At 49.3% G+C, this 25,358-nt stretch overlaps 1 protein-coding gene across 1 annotated transcript in view; it reads right to left on the bottom strand.

Annotated features, from left to right (window-relative positions):
- Window positions 1–1,549: 1,549 nt before the first annotated feature.
- Window positions 1,550–25,358, bottom strand: part of heatr5a (HEAT repeat containing 5a) — a 27,918-nt gene continuing 4,109 nt past the window's right edge. Inside the window, 29 exon segments of the mRNA XM_059352708.1 lie at window positions 1,550–2,810; window positions 5,068–5,221; window positions 5,356–5,458; window positions 5,924–6,031; window positions 6,119–6,252; window positions 7,348–7,521; window positions 7,651–7,734; window positions 8,595–8,713; window positions 9,180–9,354; window positions 9,528–9,675; window positions 10,365–10,492; window positions 10,685–10,813; window positions 11,074–11,178; window positions 11,277–11,514; window positions 11,607–11,786; window positions 11,890–11,958; window positions 12,701–12,879; window positions 12,947–13,189; window positions 14,140–14,322; window positions 15,092–15,236; window positions 16,823–16,992; window positions 17,796–17,985; window positions 18,073–18,232; window positions 20,059–20,249; window positions 20,440–20,545; window positions 21,202–21,365; window positions 21,461–21,630; window positions 25,090–25,199; window positions 25,346–25,358. The exon segment at window positions 25,346–25,358 is cut by the window's right edge and continues 87 nt beyond it. Coding sequence (XP_059208691.1) covers window positions 2,672–2,810; window positions 5,068–5,221; window positions 5,356–5,458; window positions 5,924–6,031; window positions 6,119–6,252; window positions 7,348–7,521; window positions 7,651–7,734; window positions 8,595–8,713; window positions 9,180–9,354; window positions 9,528–9,675; window positions 10,365–10,492; window positions 10,685–10,813; window positions 11,074–11,178; window positions 11,277–11,514; window positions 11,607–11,786; window positions 11,890–11,958; window positions 12,701–12,879; window positions 12,947–13,189; window positions 14,140–14,322; window positions 15,092–15,236; window positions 16,823–16,992; window positions 17,796–17,985; window positions 18,073–18,232; window positions 20,059–20,249; window positions 20,440–20,545; window positions 21,202–21,365; window positions 21,461–21,630; window positions 25,090–25,199; window positions 25,346–25,358 — 4,211 coding nt within the window. The 3' untranslated portion in view covers window positions 1,550–2,671.

Below are 25,358 nucleotides of genomic sequence, written 5' to 3'. Positions count from 1 at the left end.
TATCAGATGTTTTATATTCTCATATTTAATTCTTTGTTGTATTTCCAGTAAATATTTGTTGGTGGAAAGTTTCTTTAAATTAATTCATATGAATATCTGCTTTCCACCGCTGTATTTGTTTGTTTGTAAATTAAAAGTAATAAAACTTAATGCATCAGTTGAATTTATGACACCAAAAGAAAAATTGTCCACATTTATTTTTGTGGCTTTTATTCATATTCATAATAGCAGAACTGTTTTAAGGTTATAAAACTTTGATACAAATCTGAAATTTTAATTAATTTATTTTATTTTATATTACGCTCAATAACTTTTTTTCTTTTCCAGCTGGAATAAAAATGTAAAACTGTTTTTAATATTTAAATCACATCATAAAACACAGAATGAAATAAATAATAAACAAACTGGAAACTGAATTAGAAGAAAAAAAGTGTTTTATTTATTCACTCGCTGTTAGAAAACATGTTAACCCATTCACGCCTGTACAGCTCAGAGTGTGTGTGTGTGTGTGTGTGTGTGTGTGTGTGTGTGTGTGTGTGTGTATAACAGAGAGGAAGACTGAATTTCAACTGGTATTAAACATATTGCAGGTTAGTGTTTATTAGATGATTTTAATATTTTTTTTAAATCATCTCTCTGATATGATCTTTTCACAATAAAAGCCTTTAAACATTCTGGCTGATGAAACATGTTGTTAACTAAAGTGCTGCTGACTACATGGTCCCTACAGGCCACCGTACCACTCAAACAATCACAGTCCTTATTGGCTCTTCACCTGATCGGTCAGACCACATTAAACATTTTACTACAAAAATAAAAGTCCTCTTCAAACTCTTCTGTTACGGACATTCATGACCTTTAACCTTCATTTAGTGTTAGTGAGACAGGAAAGAAGCTTATTCGACTACAAAATGTAATGATAATTTCAGAATAAAAGCCTCTGATTGAACGGCACAGCTCCAGGTGGGCGGAGCCAAGGTGTTGCTCTCCTGTGATTGGTCGAAGTCTCTGTCACCGCTGCATTATAAAGTCTTTTCTGTTTTAAATCTCAGTTAAACATTCAACATGCGTTTGTTTTCAGGTCTGTTTGCTGATCTGAAGTCTGTTGGACAAAATTAAGCTTTTCATTCAAAGATTATTAAAAACACTTTTTATCCAATAAACCTCACCCAATGCAAGCCAGAATGATCTGGATATGGTCACGGCTCAACAGAAACACTGGTTTGAGATTGACCCTCTCCAAACCATATTCTCCTGTCAATTTAATTCATATACGCAGGAGTGAACTACCAATTATGACTAAAGATCATTTTTCGAATGACTAATGTGGTTAATACCTGGAATGCTCTGAGGAAATGATATGGGACTAAACATGAACTGAGCTGTTTAACAACAATGACTGATAATCCTGATTTAAACAGAAAGGGCTCTGGAGATGGAGCCAAGCAGGAATTTACTATATTTATGATCTTTGGGATAGGGGAAAATTAAAACATTAGAGTCCTTACAGGCTAAATATAAATTACACAAAAATAATTTTTCAAATACCTTCAGGTCAGACACTATGTGCATAGTAATATAGGCCCAGATGACTTTAACTTATTAGAAAAGACTCTTTATGATTAAACAAGGTCACTTTGTCTCTACATGTTATTCTAAGCTGCAGCATCTGAATATTGACAGACATTGATTGATAGATATTGATCATTCCTACGGAAATTATGGGAAACTCAGTTGAAAATAACAATAGATGATGAAGTGTGGGAGGAAATGTTACGTTTACCCTCAAAAATATCCATATGTAATAGATTTAGAGAAATGCAATATAAGGTTTTACCAAATGTTTATATATCTCCATATTTCTATAGTTAATATACTGCAGGGGCTTCTACAAACTGACCAAAATGCTTTTCCTCTCCTCCAGGGACGAGATGTCACTGCCTCGGGGAATGAGATGAGATTCAACAGTTTTGGCGATTCATACGTGGAAGTTAGTGTGATAGTGAAGCAGAGTGGAGCCGATCCATTATTATTATTATTACTATTATTATTATCATCATATTATCACGTCTACTGGGACGTATGACTGAATCACTGAGGTCTCAGAAGAACATGGCTCAGGTTTTGCTTTTGTTGGGCCGAAGGCTGTTCTGACCAGATGAACCTCCTTCATTATCTCTGGATCCTTGTTATCAGACTGTATTTCTCTGGAAAGACTAATATTTAGTATGAATGATAAGAAGGATCTCTTTACAGTAAAGTGTTGGACTATCTTGGAACTGCCTGATATTAAAGACCTAATAAGGACTTCTGAGATCGTTGCTGTGGACGTTTTTAGGATTTGCTACATATTTGATACTATCTGTATGTGTGCTGTGCTGGACCGTTACATTATTTGAACATTTTTAATAAAAAGAATGATCAAAAAAAAAAAAAAAAAACCAGAAAAAGCTGCAGCTGTTACTGATGACTGATACAAGTTATTGATCATTGACAAATCTATTCTGTGACTTAGTTTTTGATCAGACAAACAACCACCAGAGATTGTCTCTGAACCTTCAAACAGGAAGTGATGTCATAAAACTCTCCTCCAGCATGGTGGCACGTCGGATTAACTCTTCGTGTTCTCTAGTACCGTTTGTCCCAGGGACAGTGAAGGCGGCGTGGCGCCTCACAGGAAGTTGGTTTTGAGCGTGATGCTCGGGGACGACTTGGCGGCGGCGCTCGCCTTCGTGTTCAGACTCTCCTGGTTCCCTCGGACCGCCGCCTCCAGACGGGACTTCAGGTGAGGAGACGACGAGATCAGAGACCTGAGGACGGAGACGCAGGCTGTTCATATCACATATTAACATCACTTTATATGTTTATATATATATATATGTTTCCATCCAGCAGTAACATGAGGTCAGTGATGTGAACACCAGCAGACAAACACAGGAGGAAACACCGTCAGGACGCAGTGAGGTCAGAGGTCATAAACCACGTTGGGAGGTTCATGTGTCCACATTCAGACAGCAGAGAGACGATCTGGGACTCTGGTCCACATTAGGGACTGCCCCCCCCCCAGCCTGATCACTCTGGTCCACATTAGGGACTGCTGCCCCCCCCCCAGCCTGATCACTCTGGTCCACATTAGGGACTGCTGCCCCCCCCCCAGCCTGATCACTCTGGTCCACATTAGGGACTGCTGCCCCCCCAGCCTGATCACTCTGGTCCACATTAGGGACTGCTGCCCCCCCCCCAGCCTGATCACTCTGGTCCACATTAGGGACTGCCCCCCCCCCAGCCTGATCACTCTGGTCCACATTAGGGACTGCTGCCCCCCCCCCAGCCTGATCACTCTGGTCCACATTAGGGACTGCCCCCCCCCAGCCTGATCACTCTGGTCCACATTAGGGACTGCTGCCCCCCCCCAGCCTGATCACTCTGGTCCACATTAGGGACTGCTGCCCCCCCCCAGCCTGATCACTCTGGTCCACATTAGGGACTGCTGCCCCCCCCCAGCCTGATCACTCTGGTCCACATTAGGGACTGCTGCCCCCCCCCAGCCTGATCACTCTGGTCCACATTAGGGACTGCTGCCCCCCCCCAGCCTGATCACTCTGGTCCACATTAGGGACTGCTGCCCCCCCCCAGCCTGATCACTCTGGTCCACATTAGGGACTGCTGCCCCCCCAGCCTGATCACTCTGGTCCACATTAGGGACTGCTGCCCCCCCCCAGCCTGATCACTCTGGTCCACATTAGGGACTGCTGCCCCCCCCCAGCCTGATCACTCTGGTCCACATTAGGGACTGCTGCCCCCCCCCAGCCTGATCACTCTGGTCCACATTAGGGACTGCTGCCCCCCCCCAGCCTGATCACTCTGGTCCACATTAGGGACTGCCCCCCCCCAGCCTGATCACTCTGGTCCACATTAGGGACTGCCCCCCCCCCAGCCTGATCACTCTGGTCCACATTAGGGACTGCTGCCCCCCCCCAGCCTGATCACTCTGGTCCACATTAGGGACTGCCCCCCCCCCAGCCTGATCACTCTGGTCCACATTAGGGACTGCCCCCCCCCAGCCTGATCACTCTGGTCCACATTAGGGACTGCTGCCCCCCCCCAGCCTGATCACTCTGGTCCACATTAGGGACTGCTGCCCCCCCCCAGCCTGATCACTCTGGTCCACATTAGGGACTGCTGCCCCCCCCCAGCCTGATCACTCTGGTCCACATTAGGGACTGCCCCCCCCCAGCCTGATCACTCTGGTCCACATTAGGGACTGCCCCCCCCCCAGCCTGATCACTCTGGTCCACATTAGGGACTGCTGCCCCCCCCCAGCCTGATCACTCTGGTCCACATTAGGGACTGCCCCCCCCCAGCCTGATCACTCTGGTCCACATTAGGGACTGCCCCCCCCCCAGCCTGATCACTCTGGTCCACATTAGGGACTGCTGCCCCCCCCCAGCCTGATCACTCTGGTCCACATTAGGGACTGCCCCCCCCCCCAGCCTGATCACTCTGGTCCACATTAGGGACTGCTGCCCCCCCAGCCTGATCACTCTGGTCCACATTAGGGACTGCTGCCCCCCCCCAGCCTGATCACTCTGGTCCACATTAGGGACTGCTGCCCCCCCAGCCTGATCACTCTGGTCCACATTAGGGACTGCTGCCCCCCCAGCCTGATCACTCTGGTCCACATTAGGGACTGCTGCCCCCCCCAGCCTGATCACTCTGGTCCACATTAGGGACTGCTGCCCCCCCAGCCTGATCACTCTGGTCCACATTAGGGACTGCTGCCCCCCCCCCAGCCTGATCACTCTGGTCCACATTAGGGACTGCTGCCCCCCCAGCCTGATCACTCTGGTCCACATTAGGGACTGCTGCCCCCCCCCCAGCCTGATCACTCTGGTCCACATTAGGGACTGCTGCCCCCCCCAGCCTGATCACTCTGGTCCACATTAGGGACTGCTGCCCCCCCAGCCTGATCACAAGTTAAACTCATTTTATAAAACATTTATGTCCAGGGACTCCTTCACATGCTGCTCTGTGGAGATGAACGGTTCAGAGATGAACGAGTCTCACCTGAACTCGGCCGAGTGCTGCGGTCCGAGTCGCATCAGGTCTCTGAGCGCCGCCTCGTGCAGCGAGCGGGACGCGGCGGGCGCCGAGCCCAGAGCGTTCTCATCCAGCAGGAAGGACACGAGCAGCGGCAGCAGCACCGACACCAGCTGAGAACCTGCAGGAACAAACACGTCACTCAGAGCGGACAGGAAGTGATGTCACTGTGTGGAGCGACAGGAAGTGATGTCACTGTGTGGAGCGACAGGAAGTGATGTCACTGTGTGGAGCGACAGGAAGTGGCTGACTCACGCTGGGACTCGTCTGCAGCCTGGACCAGAGCCTCCAGCGCCCCGACGCCCTCCAGGACGCCCTGCAGCTCCTCGGAGCTCTGAGGACGCCTCCGCTCCACCTTCTGATCATAACAGATATTATTATTACATTATTATTATTATTACATTTATTTAACATTTATTTAACATTTATTTCTCCTGGACCGACAAGAAAACTCACATTCTGACATTGTTGGGTGACAAAAATATTAAGAAATAATTAAAATAAATACATAATAAATAAATGAATAAATATAAATACTTAAATGAATAAATTATAAAAAAAATATATAAATGCATAAATAAATACCTGTGAAAATGTAAAAATAAAAGTGAAAATAAATAAAAACAAAAATACATAAATAAATGTAAACTTATAAAATGTCCATTTCATTTTTTTGCATTTATTTATATAAATTTATTTCTATACTGATTAATTTTCTTCCTTCAGAAGAAAACTTAAGACAACATAAGAGAGCTTGTCAGACGAATAATATTAATATTAATAATAATAATAATAATGGTGTTTGGTAGCAGCTCCTTGTTACCTGCAGGAAGCGAACCAGCGGCGGTCCGAGCGCCCGGATGTACGGGACGGCTACAGGGGGCGGAGCCTGGAACACCAGCGCCAGCTGCTGATAACAGCCACTAACCACCTGCAGAGACATTATTATTATTATTATTCATAATAAAAACCTCTTACTCTTACTCTTGTGTCTGTGTGGAGGTTAAAGGTCACTGACCAGCGGCTGCTTGGACTCCATGCTGCTGCTGAACCTCTGAACACACAGAGACTGAAGAGGCTCCACGCAGCAAACAGCAGGAGGAGCAGAGAGGAGGAGCACCGAGAGAGCTGAGAGGAGGCACACCTGGTCCACTGATACACACACAGACAGACACACACACACACACACACACACACACACACACACACACACACACACACACAGTATGTTGAATCTTAAACCTCTGAACCTTGAAACATGTTTTCTTTAAGAGATCTTTTATCAAAGAGAGAAACAGTTATAAAATGTGACCGAAACTGTTAAATGTTGATATTTGTGTCAGAATCTCAGAAATTCAGAAAAAAGAGACACCGTGAAGACATGATTGATGACAGAGGCTGTTTACACAGAGCAGAGAGGAGAGGACAGGAGAGGCTGTTTACACAGAGCAGAGAGGAGAGGACAGGAGAGGCTGTTTACACAGAGCAGAGAGGAGAGGACAGGAGAGGCTGTTTACACAGAGCAGAGAGGAGAGGACAGGAGAGGCTGTTTACACAGAGCAGAGAGGAGAGGACAGGAGAGGCTGTTTACACAGAGCAGAGAGGAGAGGACAGGAGAGGCTGTTTACACAGAGCAGAGAGGAGAGGACAGGAGAGGCTGTTTACACAGAGCAGAGAGGAGAGGACAGGAGAGGCTGTTTACACAGAGCTGAGAGGAGAGGACAGGAGAGGCTGTTTACACAGAGCAGAGAGGAGAGGACAGGAGAGGCTGTTTACACAGAGCAGAGAGGAGAGGACAGGAGAGGCTGTTTACACAGAGCAGAGAGGAGAGGACAGGAGAGGCTGTTTACACAGAGCAGAGAGGAGAGGACAGGAGAGGCTGTTTACACAGAGCAGAGAGGAGAGGTCAGGAGAGGCTGTTTACACAGAGCAGAGAGGAGAGGACAGGAGAGGCTGTTTACACAGAGCAGAGAGGAGAGGACAGGAGAGGCTGTTTACACAGAGCAGAGAGGAGAGGACAGGAGAGGCTGTTTACACAGAGCAGAGGGGAGAGGACAGGAGAGGCTGTTTACACAGAGCAGAGAGGAGAGGACAGGAGAGGGTGTTTACACAGAGCAGAGGGGAGAGGACAGGAGAGGCTGTTTACACAGAGCTGAGAGGAGAGGACAGGAGAGGGTGTTTACACAGAGCAGAGAGGAGAGGACAGGAGAGGCTGTTTACACAGAGCAGAGAGGAGAGGTCAGGTACCTGCAGTGTCCCAGAGGCCCAGCAGGCTGCTGACAGCAGACCTCAGCAGGAGGATCCAGGCTCCTCGGCTCTTCTCCTGTCGGCTCATCGGAGACGTCACGACGCTCCTCAGAGCCTGCAGAGCCGCCTGGACCACCGCGGCCAGGCCGGCGCCGGGCTCAGGGGGCGGGGCTCCTAGAGGAAACAGACACAAAACGCTACGAGTTCAAAATGCTTTAGAGACTGCATCAGTTCAGGGCATGGTGAGTGTGTGTGTGTGAGTGTGTGTGTGTGTGTGTGTGTGTGTGTGTGTGTGTGTGTTACCGGTGTGTGTGCTGGGCTGGTGTACCAGCTCTCTGAGGACTCCCAGCAGCAGGTAGAGGACGGTGGGGAGGATGGACACGCTGCCTGCAGGACAGAGGACAACAGGTGTGTTTCACTGAGTTCTTCTTGTAAAGCGCTGAGTGTTTTGGCTCCGCCCACTAGTTAGTTCCCCTCGGCCTGTTTCCATACAGGAACTTTAGTAGCTAACCAACGGAGTTAATGTGACAACAGACCGACGCGGCGAGCAGTGATGCCAACTTAATGACTTGTCTCCATATTTAGACTATTCAGACCCTCTAGAGACTCTTTGTCTCTACATTTAGACTATTCAGACCCTCTAGAGACTCTTTGTCTCTATATTTAGACTATTCAGACCCTCTAGAGACTCTTTTTCCAAAAAGCGACTAGCCACAAATCTAGCGACTTTTTCTGGTGTTATTGGAGACTTTTGGAGAGTCTTTACTCTTCTTAATGAGTAGCAGGTGCTGTTCCTCCTGCAGCAGTCTCTCCCAGCTGCAGTCAGAGCAGGAGATGTTAACCCCTCAGTGTCCAGTCTGACAATGAATCACGCGCCAACCTCATCCAATCAGCGTCCACTAGTCAGTAGCGTCTCAGAAAGTACCGACCTGATTCGCTAACCGCTGAAGTTCACTCACTAGAGGGAAAGTACCTGATGGATTCATGCCTCATCAGTCAGTGAATTAGTGAATCAGAGCCAGTGTGATCAGGTCACATGACCTGATGATGTCATCACGCTGTTAAACCTTCAGCTTCTGTCTAAAGTTCTGCTTCAGTTTGTGTTTGATGATGACAGTCAAACTGGAGATGAGCTCAGATTTATTTAGCATAAACTGTAGAACCATCCACTTCTACCAGATGTTCTTCATTAAACTGCTTTAATACATCGCTAACATGTTAGCATTAGCATTAGCATGTCTCCTCACCTTCAGGGGAGCAGACTGACGGCAGCTCAGAGAGGACACACAGAGCGGACCCCACCAGCCGGCAGTCGCTGTCAGTCAGGGTCCACACACAGCCCCCTGGACCTGAACACACACACACACTCACAGTTACATGTAGCTCCTAAAGGGGACCTTGTTAATAGCATTCCAAAAGGCTCCATGACTTTAACTGTAAGACCCCACAACCTGCCTAAAACAAACTCCTCTTTCTCCTCCTCCCCTCTCCTGATCCTCCTCCCCCTCCTCCTCCTCCTCCTCCTTCTCCTCCTCCTTCTCCTCTCTCCCCTCTCTCTCCCTCCTCCTCCTCCTCCTCCTCCTCCTTCTCCTCTCTCCCCTCTCTCTCCCTCCTCCTCCTCCTCTACTTCCCCTCCTCTCTCCTCCTCCCTCCTCCTCCCTCCTCCTCCTCCTCCTCCTCCCCCTCCTTCTCCTCCTCCTCCTCCTCCTCCTCCTTCTCCTCTCTCCCCTCTCTCCTCCCTCCTCCTCCTCCTCTACTTCCCCTCCTCTCTCTCCTCCTCCCCCTCCCCCTCCTCCTCCTCCTCTCCTCCTCCTCCTCCTCCTCCTCCTCACCTGTGGGAGTGGTCCCCGGCCAGTTTGGGGCTGAGCTGAGGGAGTTTCCTTACGAGGACAGAGAGGCAGAGCTGCAGCGCTGCGAACACCAGCGAGCGTCCGGGGACCAGTCCTCCGGTGTCCCGTCCTTCACCGAACTCGCGCAGCGTCTCCTTCTCCGCCGCGCCGTCGTCCACTGGGGACATTCACCAGTAAGACTCAGGACAGGACAGGTGGAGTGTGTGTGTGTATGTGAGTGTGTGTGTGTGTGTGTGTGTGTGTGTGTGTGCGTGTGTGTGTGTGTGTGTCTGTGTGTGTGTGTGTGTGTGTGTGTGTGTGTGTGTGTGTGTGTGTGTGTGTGTGTGTTACCCTCAGCACTGTGGCGTTTCTCTCTGACGTGCTCCTGCGTCGCCGTGACGACCTGTCTCAGTAACTCCAGCACGGCGAGCTGAACACACGGAGACTCTCTGGTCACCATCAACCTGTGGAGGACACTCAGGAGCTCCACACCCAGAGCCTGGAGACAGGGGACAGACAGGGGGACAGACAGGGGACAGAGAGACAGGCAGGAGGACAGACAGGGGGACAGACAGGGGACAGACAGGGGGACAGACAGGGGGACAGACAGGGAGACAGACAGGGGGACAGACAGGGGACAGACAGGGAGACACACAGAGAGACAGACAAGAGGACAGACAGGGAGACAGACAAGAGGACAGACAAGAGGACAGACAGGGAGACAGACAGGGGGACAGACAGGGGGACAGAGAGACAGACAGGAGATAGAGAGACAGGCAGGAGGACAGAGAGACAGACAGGGGGACAGACAGGGAGACAGAGAGACAGACAACATCAGTGGACATATCTGTAATTCAAACTATATTAAAATATTAAATAAAAAAATAAAAAATGTTTTCAGTTTTTGTCTAAAATCCTTTTCCAATCTCATTACCTGGGGTCTCCTAATCAGAGCTGGAGAACTCCGACATTAGTCAGACTAACACGTTTACATGCACTTCAGTTATCCAGTTATGTGTGTCTCTGTGTCTTTATGTGTCTTTGTGTGTCTGTGTGTGTCTGTGTGTGTGTGTGTGTGTCTGTGTGTGTGTGTGTGTGTCTGTGTGTGTGTGTGTGTGTGTGTGTGTGTGTGTGTGTCTTTGTGTGTCCTTATGTGTCTTTATGTGTCTTTATGTCTGTGTGTCTCACCTGGTCGGTCCCTATCTTGGCGCGGGGCCAGGAGACGTCCAGCAGCGCCTGCAGAGCTCTCAGACAGGAAGTGATGTTCTCCATCTGGTCGTCAGAGTGCGGCGAGCAGAGGAACTCCACGCTGATCCCTGACGGACACACACACACACAGACACACACAGACACACGCAGACACACACACACACGCAGACACACACACACACGCACACACACACGCAGACACACGCAGACACATGTCAACACACACAAACACACACACCAGTAGAAACACCCAGTACAGAACCTGTTAGAGGACTCTGGTGGTCGTGGATCAGGTGTACCCAGGATCAGGTGCAGTCTGTCCGTGTTCACGTCCTCCGGGCTCTTAGCTCCGCCCCCCCGCTGGCCCAGGGTGGTGGGTGTGGCCGGACGGGACAGGTGGGCAGGTGTGTCATCTGACATCACAAAACCTGCAGCACACACACACACACACACACACACACACACAGTTCTATTTCATTCTCTGAGAGAGAGAGAGAGAGGAGGAGGAAATAGAGGAGAGAAGAAGGAGGAGGAGGAGGACAAGACAGGAAGAAGAGAAAGGAGGTGGAGAGAGAGGAGGAGGAGCAGGAGGAGGAAGAGGAGGGGCAGGACAAGAGAGGAGGAGGAGGACAAGAGAGAAGGAGGAAGAGGAGGAGGACAAGAGAGAAGGAGGAAGAGGAGCACTGACCAGTGCTGTGCAGCCAGAGGGAGGTGGCGTGCAGGATGGGAGCCCAGGAGGAGGAGTAATGAGCTCTGGCCTGGTTCAGCGTCTCTGCCGTGTAGAAAGCACCTCCTGCGGGAGAAAGATGAGGAGAAACAATTAAACAGGGCTGAGGAGCAGCAGGGCGTGTCCCCCTGGCCCCGCCTCCTCCTGGCCCCGCCTCCTCATACCTGCCGCTGGGCGCGTGGAGGCGTGCTCCTGGGGGAGCGTCAGGAGGGCATAGTCCTGCAGAGCTGCCAGCCACAGGCGGCTCAGCGTCGACACGTCTGATTGGACGAGCTTCAGGAGGCCCGCCCCTCCCGACTCGGAGCCCGAGCCGTCATTGGCCAGAGAGGAAGAGACCGACAGGTCGGCCGACCAATCGGGGCTCTCCTTCCGTCCGCTCCTCTGAACCGCTACGATGTAAACCTGCGAGACAGCGAGCAGGGACGCAGCACGCTTTAATGGTTGTTTTTGTTTTGTTTTGAGGTAAAAACAATAAACAAACGGTGACCTCTGACCTCGGCCCAAGCCTTCAGGACCGCCAGCGTCTCCATGGTGGCCGTGGCCTCGTTGTACGTCTGGCTGCACGTGTCCCGCCCCGCCTGGATCTTAGCCAATGAGGAGGCCAGCAGCTGGTGGACCCGCCGCAGGTCCCGCAGGTCGCTCACCACGCCGCTCGCTATCCAGGCGCTGCACACCTGCAGAGAGGCCCGGGGTCAAAGGTCAGCTGAATCACAATGATTAATGCTTCAAAAATAACAATAACAACAATAAATAAAACAAACATATTGATGACGTCACCTGACACGCCTTAGCAGTGACGTCAGGAGGAGCATCAGCAGTGAAGGCTGGTCTCAGAGCTGCTCCCACCTACAGACAGACAGGCAGGCAGACAGACAGGCAGGCAGACAGACAGGCAGACAGGCAGGCAGACAGACAGACAGACAGACAGACAGACAGACAGACAGACAGACAGACAGGCAGACAGGCAGGCAGGCAGGCAGACAGACAGACAGGCAGGCAGGCAGGCAGGCAGGCAGACAGACAGACAGACAGACAGGCAGGCAGGCAGGCAGGCAGGCAGGCAGGCAGGCAGGCAGGCAGGCAGGCAGGCAGGCAGGCAGGCAGGCAGGCAGGCAGGCAGGCAGGCAGGCAGACAGACAGACAGACAGACAGAATAATAAGTATGTTATGGTCTATATTTTATAAAATATTTTTATTTGAACCTCAATTTTTCCTCATCATTTTTGCTAAAAAACATTAAAAAGTAACACAACAGGAAAAGGGTCAAAAGTGAAACTAAATAAAACTTAAAACTATAATATTAAAACTAAAACAAGTATATTTCTATATTTACTGGGATTGACAATCTAATTATTTGATTATTTAAAATATTAAACAGGATCCTATTAATTTTATTCATCTCTTCTTTTCTTTTAGTTTTGGTGTCTTCATGTGTTCATATATTCATATTTATCAACATATCTGTGAGCTGCTGCCCCCCCGATCCGGCCCCCAGCTGGATCCTAGAGGATCAGAGTCCTGAGGACCTGCTGCCCCCCCGATCCGGCCCCCAGCTGGATCCTAGAGGACCAGAGTCCTGAGGTCTTACGTTGGCCTGGTACTGCTCCAGGATCACGTGTCCTGGGAACTCGGGCTCGGGGACCTCGGAGAACCTCCTGATGAGGACCAGCAGCGTCTGCAGCCCGGCCAGCCGCAGCTGGTCGCTGTGGTCCGTTGCCGCCATGAACGCCATGCGGACCAGGTCCCCCAGGTGGAGCACTAGGAAGTCTGGGAGAGACAGAGGGGGGTCAGCAGAGTCCACGCAGACTGGACGGGGACGCCGTAGTCCTCTTACCGGTGGAGGCGTGCAGGCGGCGCTCCTGAGCCAGCGCCATGTCGAAGTGCGCCGCGTCGGCCGCCTCGCACTGAGCGATGATGCGGCACACGGACTCCATGGCGAAGCGGCGCGTGGCCCAGCGCAGCGCCGTGAACGGGCCGCCGGCCTCAGACCCCGCCCTGAACGTAGAGGAGTCATCGTCTCTGCCGGGGTCCGCCTCCTCCTCCTCCTCCTGCCGCGCCTCCACCGGAGACAGACAGTCTGCAGGAGACGCAGATCATCAGGTCTCACAGGACTCAATACGAATATATAATTAATATATATACTAATATAACACTAATACTACTAATATAACACTAATACTACTACTACTAATATAACACTAATACTACTAATATAACACTAATACTACCAATATAACACTAATACTACTAATATAACACTAATACTACTAATATAACCCTCTGGACCCAAACCAGCAGCATCTGACTCTCTGTCCTCATGCTTCACTGCAACATATATCATCTAGAACATCTAAAGTCCTGCAGCTCCATGGAATAACAACTCAAACATGTCTTTGTGCAGAATAACACAGTTAGAATGACAGAAATCAGAAAAAAGATGAATTTGAAAATGTGAATAAAACAGAATTTGTATATAATCACTTTTCCAAGTGGCCTGAATGTTGTAAATGTTTCCAGCCTCTCCTGTCCTCTCCTCTCAGCTCTGTGTAAACAGCCTCTCCTGTCCTCTCCTCTCTGCTCTGTGTAAACAGCCTCTCCTGTCCTCTCCTCTCTGCTCTGTGTAAACAGCCTCTCCTGTCCTCTCCTCTCTGCTCTGTGTAAACAGCCTCTCCTGTCCTCTCCTCTCTGCTCTGTGTAAACAGCCTCTCCTGTCCTCTCCTCTCTGCTCTGTGTAAACAGCCTCTCCTGTCCTCTCCTCTCTGCTCTGTGTAAACAGCCTTATTTTAAATGACTCATGTAGAATAAAGAGATTCTGACACAAATATCAACATTTAACACAAGTTGTGGTCACGTTTTATAACATGTGATGCATTCGAGGACCATCTGAAAGTTCAAACTCTGACGATTCTTTCTGTATATTTTTGGTGATTTGTTTCAAATAAAACACACTTTCAGGGTTCAGCAGGTCAGTAAATGTTCTGTCTCTCTGTCCTCACAGTGAGACATCAGATTGGGGACGGGACCCACCGGTGGTGGCAGACAGGACGTCCTTGCAGAGTTTGAGCCAGTGGCCCAGCTTCCCGCTGGTGGCGCTGGACGCCATCATGTGGACCAGCGTCTCCTGGATGTCCCTCCTCAGACCTGGATCGGACTCGCGGTCCAACAGGGTGAACAGAGCTCCTTCCAGTCCCACCTCCTTTATGGTGACGTCTGTAGAGGACGGACACGTCCCAGGTCAATAACACTCACAGGATAATCATGTCTCTGTGTCTCTGTGTGTCTTTATGTGTCTCTATGTGTCTCCGTGTCTTGTGTCTTTATGTGTCTTTATGTGTCTCTCTGTGTGTCTCTGTGTCTCCGTGTCTCTGTGTCTCTATGTGTCTCTGTCTGTCTCTGTGTGTCTCTATGTGTCTTTATGTCTTGTCTCTGTGTGTCTTTATGTGTCTTTATGTGTCTTTATGTGTCTTTATGTGTCTCCGTGTCTCCGTGTGTCTCTGTGTCTCCGTGTCTCCGTGTCTCTCTGTGTCTCTGTGTGTCTCCGTGTCTTGTCTCTCTGTGTCTCTATATATCTCTATATGTCTCTATATGTCTCCGTGTCTCTCTGTGTCTCTCTGTGTCTCTGTGTGTCTCCGTGTCTTGTCTCTCTGTGTCTCTATATATCTCTATATGTCTCTATATGTCTCTGTGTCTCTCTGTGTCTCTGTGTGTCTCTCTGTGTCTCTGTGTGTCTCTGTATGTCTCTGTGTGTCTTTATGTGTCTTTATGTGTCTCTGTGTGTCTTTATGTGTCTCTATGTGTCTTTATGTGTCTCTGTGTCTCTGTGTGTCTTTATGTGTCTCTGTGTCTCCGTGTCTCCGTGTGTCTCCGTGTCTTGTCTCTCTGTGTCTCTATATATCTCTATATGTCTCTGTGTGTCTCTGTGTGTCTCTGTGTGTCTCTATATGTCTTTATGTCGTGTCTCCGTGTCTCCGTGTCTCACCCAGCTGTGTGTTGTCTCGTCTCGGCAGCTCTTTGACCAGAGTGACGGCGTGCTCAGAGACCTCGGAGGCTTCTCGCTGCACCAGCTGACGCAGACACGCCACCACGGCCCGCCGCAGACACAGGTAGGAGCTGCACAGGTGAGCCTGACACACACACACACACACACACACACACACACACACACACACACACACACACACACACACACACACACACACAGTCAGCAGGTGACTGTCAGCAGGTATCTGAGGACTCATGCAGCTACACAGTGTTTCCTCCAGAATATAAACTTTATTTACATTAAGGCTTCTAATAATTCATATTTTAATATCAGATTTCTCAAATAATCTATAAAACTGTGAAACTGAGATGTATATATATATATATATTTCTTAAATAAATATTTGTTATTGATTATTATGATATTTCTACACATTAATGTCAATCTAATAATAGTTTTAGGTTTATAATATTGACACAGTTTCTCATTTAAGATGAATTGATCTCAATCTTAATAACAATAGATAATAACTGGATGAATCATTGAGCTCTTCTCGATGAAACACTGAGTATTTCTGTAGGAGATGAAGCAGCCAGCAGGATGTTAGAGCAGCCAGTTAATACACAACAATGTGTTACAAAGCTCAACAGAAACACAAACTGTCAGGCTGGTTTATCAGTGTTGTAAAAAGGAAAAGTGTCAAGGGAGAAAGAAGCTGAAAAGAAAAGTGACACCGACAGGAAACCTTCAGAAAAAACCTACCAACGTGGAATAATCCAACAAGATCTCCTGCAAGACACAACACAGGGTCAGAAACACCACAGTCAGGTTAAAGAACTGTCATGTCTCAGCCTCTCCTGTCCTCTCCCCTCTGCTCTGTGTAAACAGCCTCTCCTGTCCTCTCCTCTCTGCTCTGTGTAAACAGCCTCTCCTGTCCTCTCCTCTCAGCTCTGTGTAAACAGCCTCTCCTGTCCTCTCCCCTCTGCTCTGTGTAAACAGCCTCTCCTCTCCTCTCTGCTCTGTGTAAACAGCCTCTCCTGTCCTCTCCCCTCTGCTCTGTGTAAACAGCCTCTCCTGTCCTCTCCTCTCTGCTCTGTGTAAACAGCCTCTCCTGTCCTCTCCTCTCTGCTCTGTGTAAACAGCCTCTCCTGTCCTCTCCCCTCTGCTCTGTGTAAACAGCCTCTCCTGTCCTCTCCTCTCTGCTCTGTGTAAACAGCCTCTCCTGTCCTCTCCTCTCTGCTCTGTGTAAACAGCCTCTCCTGTCCTCTCCTCTCTGCTCTGTGTAAACCAATTTTCAGTGAATATTTGTCACGTGAACTTTTATAACTGATGATCTGTTCAAGGACCTTCGGAAAGTTCAAACTCTGACCATAATACCTGCTTTTAAGGTTTCTTAATATGATGAACGCTGGATTTGTGGCAATTTTTTAAAGAAAATATACTTTTCAAACTCAGCACAGGCTTGTTGGGGTTCAGAGTTCATCTCATAGAAAAGGCTAGCGTACATTATTGGAGGAAAAAAAGAGCCGAAATCATTAACTTGGTGTCTTTTATAAAGTATTTAACACGTGTATTTGTTTTCTGCAACATGCACATATCAAAGCTGTGATCTATCGACTATCTCTTTATAGCGGCACGTTTCAGCTCACAGACGGTTCTGCAGAGATCTGTATTATATCTATCTATTTATATCTATTATATATTATATTATATTATATCTGTACTCACACAGAGGGCGGGAACGAGGCTGGCCAGGTTCACGTGTGGAGGAGAGAACATGTGCAGCTGCTGCAGACAGTAAATGGCTCGAGCCTGAACCAGAGAGTCCGGACCGTCCTGCATCACAGCGCAGCCCACCAGACAGCTGGAGCGCAGCCCGGACATGGCCACACCGTCACCTGACAGACAAGACACAGGTCACACTGCTGCATGCCACCTGACAGACAAGACTCAGGTCACACCTGCTGCATGTCACCTGACAGACAAGACACAGGTCACACCTGCTGCATGTCACCTGACAGACAAGACACAGGTCACACCTGCTGCATGCCACCTGACAGACAAGACTCAGGTCACACCTGCTGCATGCCACCTGACAGACAAGACACAGGTCACACCTGCTGCATGCCACCTGACAGACAAGACTCAGGTCACACCTGCTGCATGCCACCTGACAGACAAGACACAGGTCACACCTGCTGCATGCCACATGAGAGACAAGACACAGGTCACACCTGCTGCATGTCACCTGGGAGACAAGACACAGGTCACACCTGCTGCATGTCACCTGACAGACAAGACTCAGGTCACACCTGCTGCATGCCACCTGACAGACAAGACTCAGGTCACACCTGACTGTTTCTGTCTCCAGGTGATAGTCTGTCCACGGGTGATGGTCTGACCCAGATCATAGTCTGTGACCGGGTCATAGTCTGTGACCGGGTGATGGTGTGTCCCAGGTCATAGTCTGTCCCCAGATGGCGGTCTGTCCCCAGGTGACAGTCTGTCCCAAGGTGATCACCTGGGGAGGTGATAGTCTGTCCCCAGGTGATGGTCTGTCCCAGGTGATAGTCTGTCCCCAGGTGATAGTCTGTCCCCAGGTGATAGTCTGTCCCAGGTGATAGTCTGTCCCAGGTAACAGTCTGTCCCAGGTGATAGTCTGTCCCAGGTAACAGTCTGTCCCAGGTGATGGGGGTGGTACCTTGTAGGTCGGGGCCCAGGCAGGTGATGAGGGTGTGCAGGCAGCGCCCCAGGCTCAGGTGGACCTCGGGGTGGGTGGGCGGAGCCGACAGCAGCAGGCGGAGCACCAGGCTGAAGGACGGCTCGGCGTGGACGCGGTACAGGCCTCCAGACAGGTCCACCACCAGAGACAGACTGTGGAGGGACCAGGTCTGCGTCCCAGAGACATGCGATTAATAAATCTAACCCTAATCAATGAACAAACACCTGGATGACATCACGGGGAGGAGGCTGAGTACCTGGACCTCCGGAGAGGTGCTGTCCTGGCTCAGGGTGAACAGGACGCCCAGGCAGGTGTTGAGGTGCTGGGGGGAGCTGATCCCTCCGGTGTAGCGCTGCAGCGCGCCCAGCGCCAAAGAGAAGCCGCTACGGGACGCCGCGCCGCGCGCAGACTTCAGCCTGAAACCAGGACCAGGACCAGGACCAGGACCAGGACCAGAGACAGATCAGGGTTAATAACCACACAGACCCATATATATATATATATATATATATATATATATAGGTATATACATATATATATATATATATATATGTATGTATTCATTACAGGAATTTCTGTTAGTAGCACAAAATGTTTAACTTCCACTTCAACTTTTCAATAATTCAGATGAGAGAGTTTGTCTATAAATCGTTGTAACAAATATGACATTTTTCACTGTTTTTATCAAAGTTATGAACACAACGGAACAAAAAGATAGTCGAGATTTTCAGGTGTGAAAAAACTCAAAAACTTCAACCAAACCCCGTTAGATCAGCCAGCAGACAATAAAATATGATCACATCCTGTTCCTGTCAAGTAAAATAATACTCATAATGCACAGCTGTAATATGATATATATATATAATATATATATAATATGACTCAGAGACACTGAAACAGCTGCAGGTTACACAAACCCAAAGAAAAGATGGAAAGAATCCTAATACTTTAAAGAGACAGCCCTGCAGCAGAAACATGCTGACTCTGGGATATTTCTGGATCTCAGTTATTTAAAGCTTTTTGGACTCTTTCTGCTCAGTGATGTCACCGTCCGTCTGAGAGGAATATTTTTGGATCGTGACCTGATTTATTTCTGCTGTTGGTTTAATGAAGTGGAACAGATTATTTATTTCTGATCTGTTTTTAAACAGAAGCTTCTCCATTCACAGACATAAAAAATAAACGTATGAAATACTGATAATACTAAAAGAAATGTCTTTACAGTCACACACAAAGAATGACTCCCTCTGAACCCCGATGAGCCGTTTAGGGAGTTTTTAGCTCTTTTTACATTCTCCTCTCTGTGTTTCACTGCAATATATAAAATCTATATAATCTATAAGTCCTGCAGCTCTATGGAATCAGCACAATCACAACAACTCAACGTGCCTTTGTGCAGAATAACATATATAATCAGAAAAAGTTCAATTTCTCTGATATATTTTTTTTTTAATTGTAATAAAACATAATTTATCTATAAACACTTCTCCAAGTGTCCGGAATGTAGTAAAAACAGTTTTCTCCACATATTGAAATGTTGTCTTGTTTCCAGCCTCTCCTGTCCTCTCCCCTCTGCTCTGTGTAAACAGCCTCTCCTGTCCTCTCCTCTCTGCTCTGTGTAAACAGCCTCTCCTGTCCTCTCCTCTCTGCTCTGTGTAAACAGCCTCTCCTGTCCTCTCCTCTCTGCTCTGTGTAAACAGCCTCTCCTGTCCTCTCCTCTCTGCTCTGTGTAAACAGCCTCTCCTGTCCTCTCCTCTCTGCTCTGTGTAAACAGCCTCTCCTGTCCTCTCCTCTCTGCTCTGTGTAAACAGCCTCTCCTGTCCTCTCCTCTCAGCTCTGTGTAAACAGCCTCTCCTGTCCTCTCCTCTCTGCTCTGTGTAAACAGCCTCTCCTGTCCTCTCCTCTCTGCTCTGTGTAAACAGCCTCTCCTCTCTGCTCTGTGTAAACAGCCTCTCCTGTCCTCTCCTCTCTGCTCTGTGTAAACAGATTCAGCAGAATCAATCATGTCTTATCAACATTAAACACAAGTTTTGGTCACTTTTTATAACTGATCCATTCAAGGACCATCGGAAAGTTCAAACTGACAATAATTTCTGTTTTTACAGTTTCTTTCTACGATAAATGCTGGATTTTAGGGATATTTTAAAGAAAACATATTTTGAAACCCCCCAGCAGGTTTCGGGGTGAAACCATATAAAGATGGATGAGTGTCGGCGTGTGAAGGTGCGTTAGCGCCACCTACCTGTCGAAGCAGAGCAGGGACACGGCCACGGTGAAGCCGGGGTCTCCCACCACCTGGACCAGCCGGGCCAGACCCTCCGCCGCCAGGCAGCGCAGCAGAGGGCTGGGGCTCTCCAGCGCCCCCGACAGGAGGGCGAGCGCCGGGGAGCGCACCTCCTCCGGCCCCAGAGAGCCCCGCGCGCCTCCCTGCAGCTGGAGGAGGAGCACAGGTTCATTATTACGTCACGGGTTGATGGTGTCAGTGTGTCAGAGCTCTGCTGCCCCCTGGTGGACAACAACGAGACTGCAGCCGTAAACAGACGAGCGTGCAGATTCACTCTGACTAGAACTATAATATTATATATTATATATTATATAATATTCGTCCTGACGGGTGCAGTACCTTGAGCAGACTGCAGAGGGCGGCGCAGACGTGTGTCTGCACCGTCTGCTGCCGCTGACCCTTCAGCTGGTTCACCATCTCCACAAACTGCTCCAGGATCTTCACTCTGAGGAGACACAGTGTTGTTCACTGGTGAGGATTAGAAGACTTTATAACCCTGATCTTACCTTTCACAATAAAAGCCAGACAGAAACACTGCCAGCTTGTTCATCAAAAGGAGCTCAGAGTCACTAAGAGGAACCTCAGCAGTTTGTTCTGTTGTAATGAGTAGAGCTGGGCCATACGGACCAAAAGTCATATCCCCATATATTAAAGATGAATATCGATATAAGATATATATCCTGATGTTTTTATCACAAAGTGAGAGAAAATGACCAGATATGACATGTCAAAAGTAGTTTTATTGAAACCGTTTATTTAAGTGAACATAAATACAGTATTTTTTTTTAAATCAAAGCTCCATAAAGTGCACTTTTAAATAAAAAAATATCTTAAATAAAAATAGCCTATGAAATAAAATAGGCCAATCTTTTTTCTAAAATAAATATATTTATATGAGAATGAATAACGAACATTACAAAATAACTAAATATGACAAACTCTAGTAAGGCAGCATTTATATATAAAGAAAAAAATTGAACAATATTGATACATGTGATACGGTCTAGGTCCATATCATATTTAAAAATATATCAATATATCTTTTATATGGATACATCAACCAGCTGTCGGTATGAGAGATGTTATATCTGTCATGGTTACCTCTGGGCGGAGATGACGTGGGGGTACAGCGCCCCGAAGAGGCGAGCGGCGGCGGCGGTCAGATGGACGGCAGGAGGAAGAGGAGCGGGAGCTTCATCGCTCCTCTCACACAGACTGAAGGCGTCGTGCTCCAGAGAGCCTCCTCCCACACTGCTGCCATGGAGCTGCACACACACACACACACACACACACACAGACACACACTGTGGTCACTGTGTCCTGCTCCCCCTCCCCCTCCCCCTCCTGCAGCGCTCCTCACCTGCTCCTCCAGGTAGCTGTGGTGGTTGTGGTGCAGGGCGGGGCCGACCAGCGGCAGGTCGTCGTGGTGGCAGAGCGGCGGCAGCAGCGTGAACTCTGAACACGGCTGGTTCAGGTTCTCCTGAGCACACAGGTCCGACACCAGCTGGTTCATCACCAGACCAAAGCTCTCTGCAACACAAAACAGGATTTATTTAGAGATTTAATCAAGGAGAGAAGGAAGGAGTGAAGGAGAGAAGGAAGGACTGAAGGAGAGAAGGAAGGAGTGGAGGATGGAGGATGAAGGATTAGGGATGGAGGATGGAGGATGAAGGATGGGGATGAAGGATGGAGGATGGGGGATGAAGGATGGAGGATGAAGGATGGGGGATGAAGGATGGGGGATGAAGGATGAAGGATGGAGGATGAAGGATGGGGGATGAAGGATGAAGGATGGAGGATGAGGGATGAAGGATGGGGGATGAAGGATGAAGGATGAAGGATGGGGGATGAAGGATGAAGGATGGAGGATGAAGGATGGGGGATGAAGGATGAAGGATGGAGGATGAAGGATGGGGGATGAAGGATGAAGGATGGAGGATGAAGGATGGGGGATGAAGGATGAAGGATGGAGGATGAGGGATGAAGGATGGGGGATGAAGGATGAAGGATGAAGGATGGGGGATGAAGGATGAAGGATGGAGGATGAAGGATGAAGGATGGAGGATGAAGGATGGGGGATGAAGGATGAAGGATGGAGGATGAAGGATGGGGGATGAAGGATGAAGGATGGAGAATGGGGGATGAAGGATGAAGGATGGAGGATGGGGGATGGGGAATGAAGGATGAAGGATGAAGGATGGGGGATGAAGGATGGAGGATGAAGGATGAAGGATGGAGGATGGAGGATGAAGGATGAAGGATGGGGGATGAAGGATGGAGGATGAGGGATGAAGGATGGGGGATGAAGGATGAAGGATGGAGGATGAAGGATGAAGGATGGAGGATGAAGGATGGAGGATGAAGGATGGGGGATGAAGGATGAAGGATGGGGGATGAAGGATGAAGGATGGAGGATGAGGGATGAAGGATGGGGGATGAAGGATGAAGGATGGAGGATGAAGGATGGGGGATGAAGGATGAAGGATGGAGGATGAAGGATGAAGGATGGAGGATGGAGGATGAAGGATGGAGGATGAAGGATGGAGGATGAAGGATGGGGGATGAAGGATGAAGGATGGAGGATGAGGGATGAAGGATGAAGGATGGAGGATGAAGGATGGGGGATGAAGGATGGAGGATGAAGGATGGGGGATGAAGGATGAAGGATGGGGGATGAAGGATGAAGGATGGAGGATGAAGGATGGAGGATGAAGGATGGAGGATGAAGGATGGGGGATGAAGGATGAAGGATGGAGGATGAGGGATGGAGGATGGGGGATGAGGGATGAAGGATGGAGGATGAAGGATGAAGGATGGGGGATGAAGGATGAAGGATGGAGGATGAAGGATGGGGGATGAAGGATTAGGGATGGAGGATGAAGGATGGGGATGAAGGATGGGGGATGAAGGATGAAGGATGGAGGATGGGGGATGAAGGATGAAGGATGGAGGATGGGGGATGAAGGATGGAGGATGGGGGATGAAGGATGAAGGATGGAGGCTGGGGGATGGGGAATGAAGGATGGGGGATGAAGGATGGAGGATGAAGGATGAAGGATGAAGGATGGAGGATGGAGGATGAAGGATGGGGGATGAAGGATGAAGGATGGAGGATGAAGGATGGGGGATGAAGGATGAAGGATGGAGGATGAGGGATGAAGGATGGGGGATGAAGGATGAAGGATGAAGGATGAAGGATGGGGGATGAAGGATGGAGGATGAAGGATGAAGGATGGGGGATGAAGGATGAAGGATGGAGGATGAAGGATGGGGGATGGGGGATGAAGGATGGAGGATGAAGGATGGAGGATGGAGGATGAAGGATGGGGGATGAAGGATGAAGGATGGAGGATGAAGGATGGGGGATGAAGGATGAAGGATGGAGGATGAGGGATGAAGGATGGGGGATGAAGGATGAAGGATGGAGGATGAAGGATGGGGGATGAAGGATGAAGGATGGAGGATGAAGGATGGGGAATGAAGGATGGGGGATGAAGGATGAAGGATGGAGGATGGGGGATGAAGGATGAAGGATGGAGGATGGGGGATGAAGGATGGAGGATGGGGGATGAAGGATGAAGGATGGAGGATGGGGGATGGGGAATGAAGGATGAAGGATGGGGGATGAAGGATGGAGGATGAAGGATGAAGGATGGAGGATGGAGGATGAAGGATGGGGGATGAAGGATGAAGGATGAAGGATGGAGGATGAGGGATGAAGGATGGGGGATGAAGGATGAAGGATGAATGATGGGGGATGAAGGATGGAGGATGAAGGATGGAGGATGGGGGATGGGGAATGAAGGATGAAGGATGGAGGATGAAGGATGAAGGATGGGGGATGAAGGATGAAGGATGGAGGATGAAGGATGGGGGATGGAGGATGAAGGATGGGGGATGAAGGATTAGGGATGGAGGATGGAGGATGGAGGATGAAGGATGGGGATGAAGGATGGGGGATGAAGGATGAAGGATGGAGGATGGGGGATGAAGGATGAAGGATGGAGGATGGGGGATGAAGGATGAAGGATGGAGGATGAAGGATGAAGGATGAAGGATGGAGGATGAAGGACGAAGGATGAAGGATGGAGGATGAAGGATGGAGGATGAAGGATGGGGGATGGGGAATGAAGGATGAAGGATGGGGGATGAAGGATAGAGGATGAAGGATGGAGGATGGAGGATGAAGGATGGGGGATGAAGGATGAAGGATGGAGGATGAAGGATGGGGGATGAAGGATGAAGGATGAAGGATGGAGGATGAGGGATGAAGGATGGGGGATGAAGGATGAAGGATGGAGGATGAAGGATGGGGGATGAAGGATGAAGGATGGAGGATGAAGGATGGGGAATGAAGGATGGGGGATGAAGGATGAAGGATGGGGGATGAAGGATGAAGGATGGAGGATGAAGGATGGGGAATGAAGGATGAAGGATGGGGGATGGAGGATGAAGGATGGGGGATGAAGGATGGGGGATGGAGGATGAAGGATGGGGGATGAAGGATGGAGGATGGGGGATGAAGGATGGAGGATGAGGGATGAAGGATGAAGGATGGGGGATGAAGGATGGAGGATGAGGGATGAAGGATGGGGGATGAAGGATGAAGGATGGAGGATGAAGGATGGGGGATGAAGGATGGAGGATGAAGGATGGGGAATGAAGGATGAAGGATGGAGGATGAAGGATGGGGAATGAAGGATGAAGGATGGAGGATGAAGGATGGGGGATGAAGGATGAAGGATGGGGGATGAAGGATGAAGGATGGAGGATGAAGGATGGGGGATGAAGGATGAAGGATGGGGGATGAAGGATGAAGGATGGAGGATGAAGGATGGGGGATGAAGGATGAAGGATGGGGGATGGAGGATGAAGGATGGGGGATGAAGGATGAAGGATGGGGGATGGAGGATGAAGGATTAGGATGGGGGATGAAGGATGGAGGATGAAGGAGAGAAGGAGTGGAGGAAGGAGGAGGTGTGCTGTGACCTTGGTAGGTGTGCGGTGGCAGCAGAGCCAGCAGCTCGTAGACTCTCAGTCTGTAGACGAGCGACCAGCTGCGAACCGAACCGCCGTAGGACCGGATGAGAGCAGGCAGCCTGCAGGCACACACACACACACACACACACACACACACACACACACACACACACACACAGAGACACACAGAGACACACACACACAGGTAAATGTAATAACCTTGCTGTGGAGGACAGAATCATATGTGAGTTGCAGTGTGACTGACTTGGCGAGCAGTC

Source organism: Centropristis striata, chromosome 16, assembly GCF_030273125.1.
Source record: "Centropristis striata isolate RG_2023a ecotype Rhode Island chromosome 16, C.striata_1.0, whole genome shotgun sequence".
NCBI lineage: Eukaryota > Metazoa > Chordata > Actinopteri > Perciformes > Serranidae > Centropristis > Centropristis striata.
Note: the sequence above shows the minus strand (reverse complement) of the source record. Positions and strands in the feature narration are given on the sequence as shown.